The sequence below is a fragment of the Aotus nancymaae genome, unplaced genomic scaffold, assembly GCF_030222135.1.
Source record: "Aotus nancymaae isolate 86718 unplaced genomic scaffold, 86718_ANA_hifiasm-v0.15.2.pri h1tg000008l, whole genome shotgun sequence".
NCBI classification, from domain to species: domain Eukaryota; kingdom Metazoa; phylum Chordata; class Mammalia; order Primates; family Aotidae; genus Aotus; species Aotus nancymaae.
Window position 1 is genome coordinate 64,032,899 of NW_026988419.1, and position 18,732 is coordinate 64,051,630.

The 18,732-nt window shown below is 55.7% G+C and overlaps 1 protein-coding gene across 1 annotated transcript; it reads left to right on the forward strand.

Annotated features, from left to right (window-relative positions):
- The first annotated feature begins 4,987 nt into the window (after positions 1-4,987).
- Positions 4,988-18,666, forward strand: LOC135273586 (obscurin-like). The gene is given in 22 exon segments (XM_064372775.1): positions 4,988-5,036; positions 5,242-5,370; positions 6,080-6,352; positions 7,138-7,404; positions 7,621-7,887; positions 10,488-10,775; positions 11,236-11,464; positions 12,076-12,152; positions 12,256-12,693; positions 12,798-13,028; positions 13,031-13,091; positions 13,674-13,771; positions 13,873-14,304; positions 14,569-14,835; positions 14,926-15,017; positions 15,020-15,203; positions 15,766-15,902; positions 15,905-16,052; positions 16,770-16,966; positions 17,078-17,162; positions 17,447-17,736; positions 17,965-18,666. Coding segments are annotated over 22 exon segments (4,941 nt in total).
- The last annotated feature ends 66 nt before the right edge of the window (positions 18,667-18,732 follow it).

Sequence of the window (18,732 nt, forward strand, 5' to 3'; positions counted from 1 at the left end):
TTTTCTGTCTCATTTTGTGGAATCCAGGGTGTCTCTTCTGTACAACGAACTTAGTAATACCACTCCTACTGACCTATGGGTTACTGTGAGACTCAAATGGAATCTAGATTCTCAATAAATATTTGTTCAATAAATGATGAGAAGACTTTAAAAATTGTACTTTTATAGACTACCAAAAACACATAATCCCCCTAGAATTTTGTAACTGTGATATAATGAGAAATATGTATTTGTTCTATCTCCAGGTACTGGCACAGAGCTTCTAAAACCCTTGGAATTTTCCAAGTGATGGGGTGAGAGGAGTGTCTTTTGTTCTTCATGATAAGCATTTCAGCCACACCTGAGTCCACCCTAATGGTAGGCCTCAGGTCCACCACACCTGAGTCCACCTTAGAGGATGGGGCTGGTTGCCAGAGGAACCCACCATGTGATTAGAGGGTTGGAACTTTCAGTCCCACTCCCAGACCTCTGGGGAGGGAAGAGGAGGGGATGGTATTGAGTTCAGTCACAAATGGCCAATGATTTAATCAATCATGACTATGTAGCAAAGTCTCCATAACCATTCTGGATGATGGGGTTCAGAGAGCTTCCGGGTTGAATATATCCATGTGCTAGGAGGGTGGTGCACCCCAGACTCTATAGGAATAGAAGTTTCTGCATTCAGGATCCTTCATGACCTCCCCCAGGTACCTCTTCATCTGGCTGTTCATTTGTTCTTCACTATATCCTTTGTAATACACTGGCAATAGTAGAGTGTTTCCCTAAATTTTGTGTGCCGGCGAGGTATTGGGAAGTGGTTGACTCCTGGGTTGGTAAGAAGACTTTACCGACAACTGTATAGGTTTGAAAAAAGAAAGAAAGTTAAAAAGAATGAACACTGCAGAAGAGTGCAGCGGGGCATCTCAGCAAGAGGACTGAGCACACCCCACAGTGGATTTTTTTTCTTAGGAGTATTTATGGACTTTAAGACGAGAGCTGAAGGGTAATTTGGGCCATATTAGCCTTGTAGATCATGATAAATGATGACATTTGTAGACATTTTGGTGCCTTCATGTCAGCAAGTGTTGCACACAGTGAGTTTCGGCATGGCATTCTGCAGATGCATAGAAATTCTAGTTACTTATAAATTTTAAGTTGAAAAAAGGACTGGAATCAGAAGCTGACTTTAGATACTAGGAAGTTTAATTACTTCAAAATTCCCCCAGATCTGGAGTTTTGCCTGTTTGATGGTCACCAGGTGGTCTTTGCTCCCTTCTAAGTTCCTCAGATAAGGAGTTTTTGTCTTCCGGGCTTGTTCAATGATCACCAGCTGAGTTTCACTCTCCTCGCTGTGAGCTGCTAGGCGAATTATCAAACCTAAGCGGGACACGGAAGCCTGATTTGTAGCCAAGTCAGACAGAAGCGTGAGTCACCCGGGGACCCACGACTTGCAATTGGCATCTGAAGTTGTAAGTGGGCAGTTTTGTGGGACTGGGTACTTAACCTGTGGGGTTTGTGTGAACTCCTGGCAGTTAGTGTCAGAACTGAATTAAATCATAAGATACAAAGTTGGTGTCAGAGAGTTGGAAAATTTGTTAGCATAGGAAAAAAATGCATTTGGTGTCAGAAGTCTCATCAGAAATATTTTTTTCCTTTAGTAATTACAAATACTGTAGGAAGATTTTCAAAAATGAATGAACTGTGAATATCCTTCCAACCATTTTGGAATGCAGTTCTCAACTCTGGGAAGGTTTTTTTTTTTTTTTTTAGACATAAGGTTTCTTTCTTTTTTTCTTTTTAGTTTCATTCTGTTGCTCTGGAGTGCAATGGCACGATCTCAGCTCACTGCAACCTCCGTCTCTTGAGTTCAAGCAATTCTCATGCCTCGGCCTCTTAAGTAGTTGGAATTACAGGCACCCACCACCACACCAGCTAATTTTTGTATTTTTAGTAGAGACAGGATTTCACCATGTTGGCAAGGATGGTCTCAATCTCCTGACCTTGTGATGCACCTACCTCAGCCTCCCAAAGTGCTGGGATTACAGGCATGAGCCACCACACGCAGCCGTAGGAAGGTTTTTTTTTTTTTTTTTTTTTTTTTGAGATGGAGTCTAGCTCTATTGCCAAGCTGGAGAGCAGTGGCACGATCTCGGTTTACTGCAACCTCCACCTCCTGGGTTCAAGTGGTTCTCCTGCCTCGGCCTCCCAAGTAGCTGGGATTACAGAAGCTGCCACAATGCCTAGCTAATTTTTATATTTTTAGTAGTGACAGGGTTTCACCATACTGGCCAGGATGGTCTCGATTTCTTGACCTCGTGATCCGCCCGCCTCGGCCTCCCAGAGTGCTGGGATTACAGGTGTGAGCCACTGTGCCCGGCCAGTTTTTAAATGTCCCAGTTCTCAGGTTTTTTTTTTTTTTTTTTTTTTTTGCCAGCCAGCAGGGGAGAAGCATCCATTGTTTTGTTGGTGTTTGGTTGGTGGTTGAAGCTCCCCTAGCGATGGTAACATGCAGCCAGGATTGACAGGGAAGTTACCATCATTGAATATTGGCTGTCATTCGGTCAGTTAGTAGAAATGCGTTACTAGTTGGAAAAAAAAACTGTGTGGCTAGAAATACAGGCTGTGTCTTGATCACTTTTCTTTTTTATGACTGACTTCATACAAAACAAATACACACTTAATGCAGGCAGAAATGTGAAAAGCACAATCAAAGCAAATGTTACCGGAAAGGGCTCCCAATCCAGACCTCAAGAGAGGGTTGCTGGACCTCGTGCAAGAAAGAATTTGGGGTGAGTCCATAGAGTAAAGTGAAAGCAAGTTTATTAAGAAAGAAACAAAAGGGCTGGGCAGAGTGGCTCACACCTGTAATCCCAGCACGTTGGGAGGCCGAGGCAGGCCCCAATCTCTAAACATAAAGAAAAAGAAACAAAGAAAAAAATGGCTACCCCACAGGCAGAGCAGTGGCGTGGGCTGCTCAGCTGAGTATACTTACATTAATAGTTATTTCTTGATTGTATGCTAAACAAGGGGTGGATTTTATTCATGAGTTTTCCAGGAAAGGGATGGACAATTCACTGAAGTGAGGGTTCCTCCCACTTTTAGACCATATGGGGTAACTTCCTGACATTGCCATGCATTTGTAAACTGTCAGGGCGCTGGTGGGAGTGTCTCTCAGCATGCTAATACATCATAATTAGCATATAATGAGCAGTGAGGATGACCAGAGGTCACTTTCAATCACCCTCTTGGTTTTAGGGGGGTTTGGCCACCTTCTTTGCCACAACCTGTTTATCAGCAGGGTCTTTGTGACCTGAATCTTGTGGTGACCTTCTGTCTCATCCTGTGACTAAGAATGCCTTAACCTCCTAGGAATGCAGCCCAGTAGGTCTCAGGTTTATTTTACTCAGCCCCTATTCAAGATGGAGTCACCCTGGTTCAAACATCTCTGACAAAAGCACTCCAAATCTGTAACAGCTGTTAACACATAGGTATGTGTCCTTGCAGGGATTTTTTTCTTGTGCATAAGAATGTATTTCTAAAATAAAAATGGAATCCTGCATGTCTTATAGCCAGCTTTGTTCACTCAGGAACACAATGTGGATGGACATTTCCCCATGCCAATATTTTTTTTCTATGACACCGTTTTTAAATTAATTAATTAATTTAGAGACAACTCCATTGCCCCGGCTGGAGTGCATTGGGGCTATCTCAGCTCACTGCAACTTTCACCTCCCGGGCTCAAGCAATTCTCTTGCCTCAGTCTGGGATTACAGGATTACAGCAGGAATTACAGGAGCCCACCATCGTGCCTGGCTAATTTTTGTATTTTCAATAGAGACAGGGTTTCACCATGTTGGCCAGGCTGGTCTCAAACTCCTGACAAGTGATCTGCCTGCCTTGGCCTCCCAAAGTGCTGGAACTACAGGAGTGAGCCACCATGCATGCTGGCCTTATCACACAGTTTTTAATAGATATTTTGCAGCTATTGGATGCATAATTTCTTTACTCTCTTATTTAATATTAAGCTGTTTTCAATTATTCTATGATTAAAACATTATTAATTCCTTCTGTGCACTTTTTTTTTGCATACAGTCCTGATAATTATTTTTTCTTTCTTTTTTTTTTTTTTTGAGACAAGGTCTCCCTCTCATAGCCGAGGCTGGAATGCAGTGGCATAATCTTAGCTCACTGCAGCCTCACCTTCCCAAGCTCAGTTGATGCTCCCACCTCAGCCTCCCAATTAGTCAGGACTACAGGCCTGTGAAACCATGCTGAGCTTTTTTTTTTTCTTTTAGTAGAGACGGGGTTTTGCCATGTTGCCCAGGCTATTCTGAACTCCTGGGCTCAAGTGATGCTCCTGCCTCGAGCACCAAAAGTGCTAGGATTACAGGCATGAGCCACCACACCCAGCCATTACCCCTTTTTAAATATTTACTCCTGACCAGTTTGGACAGGATTCTAGATGAGTCAGTGACAGGAAACTGAGCTTCTTGAAGGTGCTCATCAACGAACTACCTCCTCATTTCAGCAGTGCCTCCAGAAAAGCTGGCATTCCTAGCCAATACTATCAGGTAGGGTGGTTCAAAATTAGCCAGATATTCACTAAACAAGGATTCTCAAGTTTTGATGTGCATACAAATCACCAGGGAATCTGGTCAAAAATGCAGATTCAGTCCCAGCGTCTCTGGAGTGGGGCGTGAGATTCTACACTGTTTAACCAGTTTGCAGGGCATGCTGGGACTCTGGTCAGTGGACCACACCTGAGGAGCACAGACCACGGCTCTATCACATGAGGCTGAGTACACCTGTGTTTCATCTTTGAGCTTCCCAACTGTATAAAAAAAATGACTTCCACAAATAAAGGGTCAGGGTCCAATGGAATATCTACTTTAATAGGTGTTTATCAAGCCAGTTCATTTGATCCTTGTTTTTGAAAGAAGAAAAGTTTTGCCCTTTTAGTCCTCTCTAATTTCCAGGTGACCACAGGCAGCTTTCCTTTTAACCGGGCATGGTGTGTGCTGTGGGCACGGTGGAGCTCCTGGAAGGGGGCATGCTGGGTATGGGTGTGGGGCCAGCCACTACCTGGGTGGCTCACGTCATTCTCCAAGATTGAGGGGCTGCTCTGCTGAGCTGGAGAGGCCAGGGGGACCTCCTAGGGGAACCATCGCTTGGCATGGTCCTGTGAGGTCCGGGTGCAGGCAGGTGGATCCGGGGGTGATGGGTCCTGGAGCCAAGGTTGGAGGCTATGCTCTCCCTGCCCAGTGTGCTCCAAGGGGCACAGCCAGGGATGTTGCCATGAACCAGGGGCTGTGTCTGCTCAGAAGCCACCAGGCCAGTGTGGGGGCGCCAATGGGGATGACCAGGCAGAAGCTGAGATGCCAGGCAGGGGCTGTGAGTAGGCCACATCTCTGTCCTTCACAGGGCCCCAGCAAGGCCCCAAGGCCATGGGGCTGGCAGGGTGGAGCCATCCCCAAACCCAGTCTTGCAGCCTTGGAGGCACACATGCCCTGGAGCCTGCCTACTTCTCAGGGGCAGGTCCCTCAACTGCAGGGCAGTACCTGGCCCCCATGTGTGCCCACTGTCCTGGCTCCATTACTGGGAGTTCCCATCCCAGTCCCAGTGGCATCCTGGTGTGGGTGACAGGCAGCGTAACAGGCCTGCTGACTGGTCCCTGACAGTCTTGTAACAAAATAGGGAAGGGGCAGGAGGCTGGTGAGTTTGTCCTGGAGCTGGGTCCAGCCTGCCTGGCAGCCCCTTGTCCAGGATCCAGCACCTCCTCTCCTCCCTGTGGCCACCACTGGTCCTCCCTCTCCCTGCCACCCTGATTGGAGCTCAGAGCTGTTGGTTACACAGATGCCAGGGTGTGGCTAGCTCCTGCAGAGAGGAATCTGCTCATTGGCTGAGGCAGTGTCCCACCCTCCCACTCAGGGCCTGGCCTCTCCCAGGGTCTGGTCCCTATAAAGGACTGGGGGGATCCGGCTCCTCCTGGGGTCTGGTCTCTGCGAACTCTGATCTCTCCCAGGGTCTGGCCCTCCCTAGGTCTGGCCGAGGGCAGTACCATCCTCTTGGCTGGACTGACAGTCTCTCCCATGGCCCTCAGATCTGCACGTCGGCATCACCAAGAGGCTGAAGACAGTGGAGGTGCTGGAGGGGGAGAGCTGCAGCTTCAAGTGCGTCCTGTCTCATGAGAGCGCCAGCGACCCGGCCACGTGGACAGTCAGCGGGAAGAAGGTGGGCAGCTCCAGCTGCTTCGAGGCCACACGGCAGGGCCGAAAATACATGCTGGTGGTCCGGAAGGCCACGCCGAGTGATGCTGGGGAGGTGGTCTTCTATGTGTGGGGCCTCACCTCCAAGGCCTCACTCATCATCAAAGGTGGGTGGGGCCTGCTGGATGGGGGCTTGTCACCCCGGCTGGTGGGTGGGGAGCCTGGGCCTGTCCCCAGGGGTCCAGGAGCTGGGCTCCCCGGCTGCAGAAGCTGCTGGGGGTGCTTTTGGGGCCTGCCTCCCCCCATTGTGGCCCAGCTCCCCTTCTGGAAGCCTCAGGGCCTGAGGCACCTGCCGGGTGCTGGGGGAAGCTCTGAGGTGGCAGCGGGGCCACACTCTGAGCTCTGATGAAGGCCTGGATTCTGGTCCAATCTGTGGTCCAAGTGCCCTGAGCGCTCAGTAGCTCCCCAGAGCTGGGGCTCACGGGGCCAGTCTGGCAGCACCGGCCCGGCCCGAGGCCCCAGCCATGGGCTCTGCTGATGTCACCGCCAGCACCTGAGTTCGCGCCCCTGATGCGCACGGTTGGTGCAGCTCAGCGGGCGGGGCTCACTCCTGGGACGCCGACCATGGCCACACTGAGTCGTCGGCCTGAAAGATGCCAATGGATAAAATTCTGTGGTGGTTGATCTTCCTGCCTCCCGGTCCCATGCTGGTGACAGTGGGGACACTGGCATTCCAGGACTCTGAGGCTCCTGAAGGTAGAGGTGCCAGAGTTTGAGGGTTGCAGGTTCTGTTGTCTTATTCACCAGAGAGCGAGTGTTCCCAAACGCTCATCCTTGCCCCAGTCCTGGTCTTGGCAGAGGTGGGAGGTTTTGGCTGGGTCTGTGCCTGGGGTTGTGGCTGGCACCATGGCCCTGGCTGGGCCTCAAGGGCAGCTATCCCTGCTCCCTTCAGAGAGGCCAGTGGCCATCATGAAGCCCCTGGAAGACCAGCGGGCAGCGCGAGGGGAGGACATGTAGCTGCGCTGTGAGCTGTCACGGGTGGGCACCCGCATGCACTGGCTGAAGGATGGGGAGGCCATCCAAAAGAGCCAGAAGTATGATGTGGTTTGTGAGGGCATGATGGCCACACTGGTTGTCCGTGGAGCCTTGCTCAAGGACGTGGGCGAGTATGCATGTGAGGTGGAGGCTTCCAAGAGCACAGCCAGACTCCGAGTGGAAGGTAAATGCCGCAGGAGCCCCATGCACGGCCCTGGAGCAGCCTCGCTCCCCTGGCAGGGCAGGGGGCCACCCCTGGAGCCCAGGCTACTCTGTCCCAGCTGGAAGGGTTCACCCAGGTCCCAGAGCTTCGGCAGCCAGGCCTGGATGATAATGGGGCCAGTATGGGGTCTGCGCGGGCCTCACACCCCACGTATTCTGCTTCCATCTCCCTGTCCAGAAAAAGCAAACAGCTTCACAGAGGAGCTGGCCGACCTGCAGGTGGAGGAGAAAGGCACAGCTGTGTTCACGTGGAAGATGGAGCACCCCACGGCCACCGTGACCTGGCACAATGGCCCCGCGGAGCTTCGGGCCTCAGGGAAGCACCAGCTCAGCCAGGAGGGCCTGACCCTGTGGCTCACCATCCACACCCTGCAGAAGGCAGACAGCGACACCTACACCTGCGACATCAGCCATGCCCAGACCCAGGCCCAGCTCCTGGTGAAAGGTGAGGCGGCCGAGTGTGCATGGCCCAGGCTTTGAATGGCACTGGAGACTTGGCAGTGGACAGGCCCAGCTTCAGTTTCCTATCACGAGGGTAGTGGGGTGCTCCCTGGCTGGCCACCGAGGCTCCAGCATGGCTGTGAATGAGCTGCCAGCTCTCACTTCCACGTGTGTTTATTCAGTCACTGTGTGTTTCTCCCTGGGTGGCCGCTGAGGCTCCAGCATGGCTGTGAATGAGCTGCCAGCCCTCACTTCCACGTGTGTTTATTCAGTCACCGTGTGTTTCTCTCATGCGCGCGGGTGCCTGGCCCATGTGTGAGCTCTGCATGTATCTGCACATACAGCCTGTCACCCTTGTCCCAGAGGGACAGCCTGACTCAGCTGTGCCAGGCAGCCTCAGGTGCCCACAGGGAAGAACTGACGGTCATTAGTGTTGTCATTGAGAGTTACACTGGCATCTTAGTCTTTCTCTTGTTGCTTATAACAGAATACCTGAACTGGGTCATTTATAAAGGAAAGTAATTTACTTCTTACATCTCTGGAGACTGGGAAGTCCAAGGTCAAGGGCCACATCTGGTGAGGGTCCTCTTGCTTCAGGGACTCTCTGCAGAGTCCTCAGGAGGTGGCACAGGGCATCCCATGGGGAGGGGGCTGAGGGTGCCAGCTCGGGCCTCTCTCTATCTTCTTGTAAAGCCACCACTCCCGTGACAGTGCTTTAACCCGTTAAGCCATTGATCCATGGATGGATTAATCCATTCCTGAGGGCAGAGCCCACTCACCCAATCTCTTTTTAAAAGCCCCACTCTTTATGTTGCCACATTGGGATTAAGTTTCAACATGAGTGTCCAGGGGGACACTGAGATCCTAGCAGGTGGCTTTTTGAGCTTACTGTTTGCCTCTGTGGTTGAGTGGCAGGCAGAGTGAGAACTGTCCTTCTCTCCATGCTGTAGATAAGAAAACTGAAGTTTTAGTGGGTCCATGGCCAAGGCAAGGTCATGGGGCACATTGGCATCAGGGCAGGCGAGGCCCAGCCCCCGCACCACAGCCTCCACTTGGCTCTGGAGTCCTGGGCTGGTGTCCAGACCTGAGTTTGCAGGAGGTCCCTACTGAGGTCTGAGCACAGAGCATTCACAGGGTCCTGTATGTGAAAGGCCCCAGCCTTGATCATCAGAAGTAACGCAAACCAGGAATCGTCACTGACTTTTCCTGTGCAGTGAGTGGATTTGGTGACCCTGGTGAAAGCATTCTGTTACCACAGTAAAGCACCATGATCTCAACTTGGTACCCATAGTTAATGTTTTAAAAAGTTATCAAAAGTGGCTGGGCGCAGTGGCTCATGTCTGTAATCTCAGCACTTTGGGAGGCCGAGGTGGGGAGATCATGAGGTTAGGAGTTTGAGACCATCTGGCCAACATAGTGAACCCCGTCTCTACTAAAAATACAAAAAATTTGCTGAGTGTGTTGGTATGCCCCTCTAATCCCAGCTACTCGGGAGGCTGAGGCAGGAGAATTGTGTGAACCCAGGAGGCGGCGGTTGCAGTGAGCCGGGATTGCACCACTGCACTCCAGCCTGAGCAACAGAGTGAGACTCCATCTTAAAAAAAAAAAAAAAAAAGGGTTTAACATATGAGGATGCGGGCTGGCCTGGTCAGGGAGGCCAAGCCGCTTCCATGTGTGCCATCCACTGATGAGAGCTTTTGTCCATGCGCGTCACCCGGGCAGGGTTGGCTTCTGTGGAGTCATGCCTGGGGGGCACTGTGTACACAGAAGGAATCTGAATGCAGGGCCCGTCTCAATATTCATAAACGGTTGTCTCTTACCATTCCTAATTCAACAGCCAAAAAGCCTCATTTCTAGGAATTCACATTTTCCATCTTCCAATCATTTGATTTAAATTTCAACACAACTGCAGCTTTATTTTTTTGTGTGACAGTCTTCCTCTGTCACCCAGGCTGGAGTGCAATGGCAAGGCTTCTGCTCACTGCAACCTCAGCCTCCTGGGTTCAAGTGATTCTCCTGTCTCAGCCTCCTGAGTAGCTAGGATTATAGGCACCATGCCTGGCTAAGTTTTTTGTATTTTTAGTAGAGACGGGGTTTCACCATGTTGGCCAGGATGGTCTCAAACTCCTGACCTCATGATCCGCCTGCCTCAGCCTCCAAAGTGCTGGGATTATAGGTGTGAGCCACCGCACCTGGCATTTTTTTTTTCACACTCCTGTTTCATCTGTTACTAGAAGAGTTAATTTCATGGCACAATTGTAATGACACACACAGCCGGCATTAGCAGGTTTGGGAGCCAGCTGCTTCTGGGAGCACAGCTTGGAAAGAGGGCAGGACTGCACTGGCGTGGTTCTCAGCAGGCTGTGGACTCACCCAGCAAGCCTTGCAGAAGGACTCCCGAGGTGCAGAGAGGTAGGCTTGGGGCTCTGAGTGGCCCTCAAACAACTATCTTTGGACCATTCAGCTCTGACCCACTTACTGTTTTTGGAGTTCCATCCCTGCAAACTTGTTAAAACACAGCCACCTTGCTCTGTCATGGGGAGCACTGTCCTGGGGAGCCCCACTGGCTGAGCCTGCCCTGGATGGTGTGGGGGCCCTGAGCAGTCTGTGCCTTTGCAGGCCGGTGGGTGCTCATCATCGAGGACCTGGAGGACGTGGATGTGCAGGAGGGCTCCTTGGCCACCTTCCGTTGCCAGATCTCCCCTGCCAACTACGAGCCTGTGCACTGGTTCCTGGACAAGACACCCCTGCATACAAATGAACTCAAAGAGATCAAGGCCCAGCCCTGGGGCTACCATGTGCTGATGCTGTGGCAGCTGTTGCTTAAGGACTCCAGCACCATCTACTTTGAGGTGGGTGACCAGCAGGCCTCAGCTGCCCTCAGGGTCACTGGTGGGTCGCATGCCCGCATTGCCCACGTCGCTCAGGGCTGCAGCCAGGTGGAGAGGCGGACATAGCTCAGCCAGTGCCTGGTGTCCCTGGGCTCACAGAGAAGGCCCCATTGGCTTTCTGTGGGGCAGGGGAGTTTGGAAGGCTGAATTGGTCTCCTTCGGAATGAATTCATCTGTGTGGTTTGCAGAACTGTGCTCAGTGTGGCTCAGGCCAGGCTGCATCCCCCCGCAGGGCAGGAGCCCCCTCACTGTGGTGAGGAGGTGATGGGGTGATTGCACAGAGCCTGCCGTGCTCTCTGCACAGCCTGTTGCATGGCCCCAGTGTGAGGGTGACTGGGGGTGACTGCGGGTGCCAAGCCAGGGTGTCTGGTCTGCAGTGAGAGCCAGGGTTTCCCCATCAGCCCCTCCAGCAGCAGTGTGACAGCATCCCACATGCTCCTGCTTCTCTCTCTGCCCCCCAGAGAAGCCAAGCATCTTCTCCCAGGAGCTCACAGATGCCACGGTCACAGAGGATGAGGACTTGACCCTGCCATGTAAGACCAGCACCTGCAACATCCCTGTGCACTGGACGAAGGATGGGAAGACCCTGCGACCATCCACCCAGTACCAGCTGAGCCACGAGGGCCACCGGGCCCAGCTGCTCATCACTGGAGCAACCCTGCAGGACAGTGGATGCATGCAGGGTGCATGGTGAGCCCCAGCTGCCCGAAGCCCAGCCACGGGCCAGGCACCTGCAGCTCTCTTGTCAGGCAGCACCAGCTTCAGGGCAGGGTGTGTGCACCCACAGGGAGCCCAAGGCGGGAGGACCCAGACTCCCGTGCATCCCATGTGGGGTGCCCCCATCCCCATGTGCTTTCTGGCATTTCCTGGCACCTGGTCCACCCTGCTTGGCTCCTGCCCTAGCCTCTGCCACCCGCAGGAGCCGCCCTGCAGAACCTCTGCATTCCTGAAGGGCCATCCCTCTGCACATCTGTGTGCCCACCTCCCTTTTTATTTTTGAGTCAGAGTTTCGCTCTTGTTGCCCAGGTTGGAGTGCAATGGCATGATCTTGGTTCACTGCTACCTCTGCCTCCCAGGTTTAAGCGATTCTCCTGCCTCAGCCTCCTGAGTAGCTGGGATTACAGGCATGTGCCACCACGCCCAGCTATTTTTTTTTGTATTTTAAGTAGAGACAGGGTTTCTCCATGTTGGGCAGGCTAGTCTTGAACTCCTATCCTCAGGTGATCCACCCACTTCAGCCTTCCAAAGTGCTGGGATTACAAGCATGAGCCATCGCACCCAGCCCTAATCTCCCTTTTTAGGAGGTGCAGCCACAGTGGCTTAGGGCCCGCCATGACCTCATTTGACCTTACTTCCCTTGTCACAGCCATGGTCGGAGGTTTGGGCTAGGGCTCCCACCTGTGAATTTGGGGGGCACAGGTCCCTGACACCTGACTGTCTGTTTTCCCGCTTGATTCACCCTTTCTACCCCTCACCTTCAGAGCTGACCCTTTCCAGAAGTCCTGAGGTCCCTGCCACAGGCCCCACAGGAGAAGGGGGAGGCAGGCCTGCCAGCACCCTGCAGCCGATGTCCCCAGCTCTCCACCCCCTACTGGGGACCCCTCGTGGACTTCAGGGCAGGGAGGGTGAGCTGAGCCCATGCCTGTCCGCAGCCCAGCCGGTGCGGTTCTGGGAGGCCCTGAAGGACCTGGAGGTGCTGGAGGGTGGTGCTGCCACACTGCGCTGCATGCTGTCATCTGTGGCCGCACCCGTGGAGTCGCGCTGTGGGGACAGCATCCTGAGGCCAGGTGACAAATACAGACTAAGCCAGGAGGGCGCCGTGCTGGAGCTGGTGGTCCGGGACCTGTGGCTGCAGGACAGCGGGCCGTACTCATGCTCCTTCGGGGACCAGATGACTTCTGCCACCCTCACAGTGACAGGTCAGTGTCTCTGTCCACCCTGCCCATGTGGCCCAGTGATGCCGCCTCCTCCAACACAGGGGAGCAAAGACGGTGCTCTCTGTGTCTGTCTGACCCTCCTGCAGCTCTGCCTGCTCAGTTCATTGGGAAACTGAGGAACAAGGAGGCCACGGAAGGGGCCACGGCCATGCTGCGGTGTGAGCTGAGTGAGGCCGCCCCCGTGGAGTAGAGGAAGGGGTCTGAGACCCTCAAAGATGGGGACAGATACAGCCTGAGGTGGGACGGGACCAAGTGTGAGCTGCAGATTCATGGCCTGTCCATGGCAGACACTGGGGAGTACTCGTGTGTGTGCGGGCAGACAGGACATCAGCCATGCTCACTGCCAAGGGTAATGACCTCACGTGGCTGCGTGGACTGATGTGGGTGTGTGGCCTCCTCCGTGTGCAGTTGCAGGCACCACACACCTCCTTGCGGGTGCTTGTTTCCTCTGCCTCCTGCGGTTTCCTCTGTCCCCTCTGCTCATGGGTCCCAATGTTATCCTGTGCCCTGGTGTCTGTACTGAGCTCCAGCCACATGATCTTGGGTACCAGCCATCGTGGTAGGGAAGGAATTCCTGCCTCGCTGCCTTCCCCCTGCCTCCCATCACCCCCTAATCAATCAACTTTCTGCCAGCCTTCATTTGAGCCCTGCAGTCTCAGCCACAGGGTCTCATGTCCTTGGAGGGAGGCCTCTGGTGCCTAGCAAGGGGAGGCTGGACCTAGAGCCCTGGGCCCTGCATGCTGGCCCTGGTTCTGTGTAGCCTTGTGGGGCAAACAGTCCCCATGGCACCTGAGGGCCTAAGGTGACCTGGTCCCTGCCCTGGAGTCTGGGGGCCACGGCCCCACTCTGCGATCTGAATATATATCTGTGCCCGGGGAGGGAAGACGGAACCTATAGCCCCAGGCCCTGGAATCGGCCTGGGATCTGGGGGACTCAGCTCTGCCCTCAGGTCTGGGGCACAGGTCCTCACCCAGCAGCTCTCCAGCCAGCTCCCACCTGTGTACCAGGGAGGAGTACACACCCCTGCCCTGGGCCCTGGGGGCTGTGGCCCCACAGGGTTGTGGGTGGGGTCCTGGGTGAGAGGCCAGCCTCCTAAGCCCTGGGCAGATCTCGCCCCTCCCTGCTTTCCCACTGCTCTGCCTCCTCACTCCCGAATCGCAGACCAGTGGTCCCCACTGCCATCGGAGGCAGCACCGCCTGTGAAGCCAGGCCAGGGAGCTGGGGGGAGCCCAGGCCCTCATCTGCTGGCCTGGAGAGCGATGCCTGGTGCAGATCTGGAGGTGACCCTGCCCCCTGCCCCCTGCCCCTGCCTCCTGCCTGCTGCAGCCCCACACCCCATGTTCCAGGAACCGCTGCAGAGTCTGCAGGTGGAGGAGGGCTCCAGAGCCAGCCAGCAGTGTGAGCTATCTGCAACCGCTGCTACAGTGGTCTGGAGCAAGGGTGGCCTGGAGCTGCGGGCCGACGGGCACTGGGAGCCACGGCTTCAGGGCTGCATGGTGGAGGTGGTGTTACGGGACCTGCTTTGTGAAGACACTGGCAAGTACACCTGCACCTGCGGCTCCCAGAGCACCAGCGCCACCCTCACCGTCACAGGTGGGCTTCCAGGCTGGCCTGGCCCAGGATCTAGTGCAGTTCCAGTGTTCCAGACTGACCCTTGGGGCTGCCTTTCCACCTGGGGGTCCCAATTGAGGAGATGGCTCCACAAGGTGGGGGTCGGACCCAGCCCAAGGCCCTGCTCCTTCCCAATAGCCGCTCTCTGCAGTTCCCTTCCCCACCCTGCCCTGTATCATGCTCGCTGTGCATTCCCCCTTATAGCCCTTCAGGGACCTGCCCTCACGCCCTGTTCCTCCCCTGCAGCGGCACCTGTGTGGTTCCTGCGAGAGCTGCAGCCCCAGGAGGTGGACGAGGGAGACATGGCACACCTGCATTGCAAGCTGAACTGGGCGGGTGCCAGTGTGGAGTGGCGCAAGGGCTCCCTGCAGCTCTTCCCTTGTGCCAAGTACTGGATGGTGCAGGACGGGGCCACTGCAGAGTTGCTGGTATGCGGTGCGGAGCAGGAGGACACGGGTGACTACACGTGCGACACGGGCCACACGCAGAGCACAGCCAGCCTCTCTGTCCATGGTGAGCTGCTCGCCAGCCCTGCCTCCCACAGCCCTTCACCCTTGGTCAGTGGCCAGGGGCGCTAAGTGTGCCTTCCTGCATTTCCCCCAGTCCCCAGGCCCAAGTTCAAGACCTGGCTGCAGAGCCTGGAGCAGCAAACGGGTGCCATAGCCCAGCTGTGCTGTCAGCTGAGCGAAGCAGAGTGTCGGGGGGGGGCACAGTGCAATGGCTCAAGGAGGGCGTGGAGCTGCAGGCGGGTCCCAAGTATGAGATGAGCAGCCAGGGGGCCACTCGGGAGCTGTTGATCCACCAACTGGAGTCTAAGGACACGGGCGAGTATGCCTGTGTGACAGGTGGCCAGAAAACCGCTGCCTCCCTCAGGGTCACAGGTGAGCCTTGGGGCCTCCCGGAGGAGAGGGTGAGCCACTCCCTGCCATCCACCCCTCATGGTGACCTTCTGGGTGCACCTGAGCCCTTCTCTCATGCTGTCTTCCTCCTCACTCCCACACCTCCCAGCGTCCCTGTCGGGGCTCTCTGAGAGAAGCTGGGCTGCAGGGAAACAGGCTGTAGCCCCTCAAGTCCACCCGCGGCTGGTGTGTGGGTGTCCTGCTGACCGCTCCTGTTTCTCCCTCAAGCCTTGCCTCCCTGCTGTGCTAGCCAGAGTGGGGCTGCGGTATGCGAATGGACAGCCCACGACCCCTTCTCAAGGATTCCTCAGACACAACTGCCTCTTGGCCTACACCCCCGGCCCAGGTTCTGTCCTCGAAGAGCTGTCATGGTGGGATCTGTGCTTGTGAGCACATCGGGGGATGGAAAACATGTGGGACAGATGTGCTGTGGCACAGGAGTGTGAGGGTGCCCAGGAAGGCTTCCTGGAGGAGGGGGCGTGGGAGCTTGGCCTGGGCTCTTTTACTTGGCTGGTAAAGGGGACCCTCTTGCCTCACCCCTCAGAGCCTGAGGTGACCATTGAGAGGGGGCTGGTTGATGCAGAGGTGCCAGCCAACGAGGATGTCCAGTTCAGCTGCGAGGTGTCCTGGGCTGGAGCCACAGACGTGCAGTGGTGCCTGCAGGGCCTGCCACTGCAAAGCCCCACACCTCTGTCACAGAGGTGACAGAGGTGGCCGTGTGGGATGGCCGCATCCAAACCCCGTGGCTGAAGGGCGTGACACCTGAGGACACCAGCACTGTCTCCTTCCACATGGGTGGCCCCGCTTCCTCCGCCCAGCTCACTATCAGAGGTAGCCGCAGGCAGGCCCCTCCAGTGACTGCACTGGGGATGGAGACAGACAGCAAAGGTCCCTGCCTTTGAAGCCTGGGGGCCTGGCAGGGAGGTAGACCTGTGAGCTGGCACTTCAGGGTGGCCCCAGGATGTCAGGGGAGAGTGGGCTGAGCCAGGCTGGTGGGGTAGGTGGGCGTGGGCTTCCCATACATTGACAGTGTTGGAGTTTGGGTCTTGGCCCTTGTGGGGGCCACTGCAAACTGGGGTCACTGTAAACCGGGGCTGCAGCAAACTGGGGCCACTGCAAACCGTAGCCCACTCTCAGCCATCAGTCATCTGCACCATCTCCTCTAGTTCTCACCCGGGTCCCATTTACCCACCTGTCATCCATCCTTTCATCCATCCATTTATCCACTCACCCATCCATCCACCCATTTACTGTCCATCTTTCATGCCTCCAATCCATCAATCCATCCACAATCCTTCTATTTATCCATTGATCAGCCATCCATCCATCCACCTATTATCCATCCATTCATTCCTCCATTGATCCATTCACCCATCCACCATCCATCAGAGCAGACTCTGCCTGCAGCTGGAGTGGGGAGCTGAGAACAGGCCCCCATGTGCTTATCTTTGCGCATTTGGGGAAGATACCCAGGGATGGATCACCTAGGATGATGAGACTCTGCTGATTGAAGGGGTACCTCAGATGCTGAGGCTGACACCCATGCCTCCCCTGTGTCCAGCATCCTGGAGCCCCTGCAGGACATGCAGCTCAGCGAAGGCCAGGATGCCAGCTTCCAGTGCCAGCTGTCCAGAGCCTCAGGCCAGGAAGCCCGCTGGGCTTTAGGAGGTGTGCCCCTGCAGGCCAACGAGATGAACGACATCGCTGTGGAGCAGGGCACACTCCACCTGCTCACCCTGCACAAGGCAGGGCCCCCGGGACCTGCTTGTACCAGGATGGGGATGCTTCCCACTCCATTTGGGAAGGTCTTCCACCAGGCGGGTGTGTTGGGGAGGTGATGAGCCCCTGTCATTGAGGTCTGGCAAGATGGCTGGGCTCCTCCTGGAACTGTCAGCTTCCACGTGGGCATGTGTAGCTCCGAGGCCCAGCTGAAAGTCACAGGTGGGCAGTGCCCATCCACACCGGTCACTCTGCCTGTGGATGCCCAGCTTCCTGGGCACCAGAATATCCTACCCATTGGCGCTGTCCGCGGGTCGGGGGGCAGAAATCTAAGACTTCCAAAAGTGATGTTGTCTTGGGGCTGGCAATTTTCCAAGTGAGTGCCCCCCGCCACGTAGCCTCTGCGGAGGGGCATTTTGTTTCGCTTTTTGTAGTTTTCAGGGCTCTCCCCGGGGACGTGGGGACCCTGGAAGTGCAGACTGGTCTGAGACTCCCTCTCCCCGCAGCCAAGAACACGGTGGTGCAGGGGCTGGAAAACATGGAGGTGCTGGAGGGCAGTGAGGCGCTGTTTGAGTGCCGGCTGTTCCAACCCGAGGTGGCCACCCACACCTGGCTTCTGGATGACGAACCTGTGCGCACCTCAGAGAATGCCGAGGTGGTCTACTTCGAGAATGGCCTGCGCCACCTGCTGCTTCTCAAAAACTTGCGGCCCCAGGACAGCTGCCGGATGACCTTCCGGGCCGCGGACATGTTGACCTCTGCGTTCCTCACAGTCCGAGATGACTGCGCTGTGCCGGTGCGGGGCGGGCCAGATGCCTCCCACTAGAGGCTGCGGTGGGCGGGCAGGGCTGCAGAGGGCTGGGGCTGGGGGCTGCGGCTGCAGAGGGGTGTCAGGGGTGGAGGCCCTGGGGTTGTGGGGAGGGACACGAGGGGCAGGGTTCACCAGGGGTTGGCCCCTTCCACCTGAGGCCCGGAACCACCCGCTCCGCAGTGGGTAGTGTAAGGCCTGTTGCCTCACTGGGAGCACGGACGCACACCACCCCCTCCCTCGCCGGGAGTTCGGACACACCCCCTGCCCTCGCGGGGAGCTCAGACACCCCCCCCCCTTCCCTCGCCGGGAGCTCGGACACAACCCCCTTCCCTCGCCGGGAGCTCAGACACAACCCCCACCCTCGCCGGGAACTCGGACACACCCCCGTCCCTCGCCGGGAGCTCGGACACAACCCCCTTCCCTCGCCGGGAGCTCGGACACCCCCCCTTCCCTCTCAGGGAACTCGGACACAACCCCCTCTCCTGCAGGCAACTCAGACACACCCCGTCGCTCTCCGGGAGCTTGGACACACCCCCTCCCTCACCCGGAGCTCTGACACAACCTCCTCCCTCTTCGGGAAATCGGACACAACCCCTTTCCCTCCCCGGGAGCTCGGACACAACCCCCACCCTCGCCGGGAGCTCGGACACAACCCCTCTCACCGGGAGCCCAGAAAAAAGCCCCACCAGGACCTACCGAAGACCATTTTGTCCCCTCCAGGCCCCACTCCCCGCCTCCCATTTTGTCCCCTCCGGGCTCCACTCCCCGCCTCCCATTTTGTCCCATTCGGGCCCCACTCACCTTGGGCACAACCAATCAAATGCCTCCACTCCCTATAAAACCCCACGGCTGAGAGGAGTCGGTGCGACTTCTCTGGCCTCGGCGCAGGACGCAGAACCTCACCCGGGAGCCTGAATAAAGCCTTCGCATTGGATCTTTTTGTGCTGGCCTAAATTTCTTGATTTTAAACTCGGCAAGAAC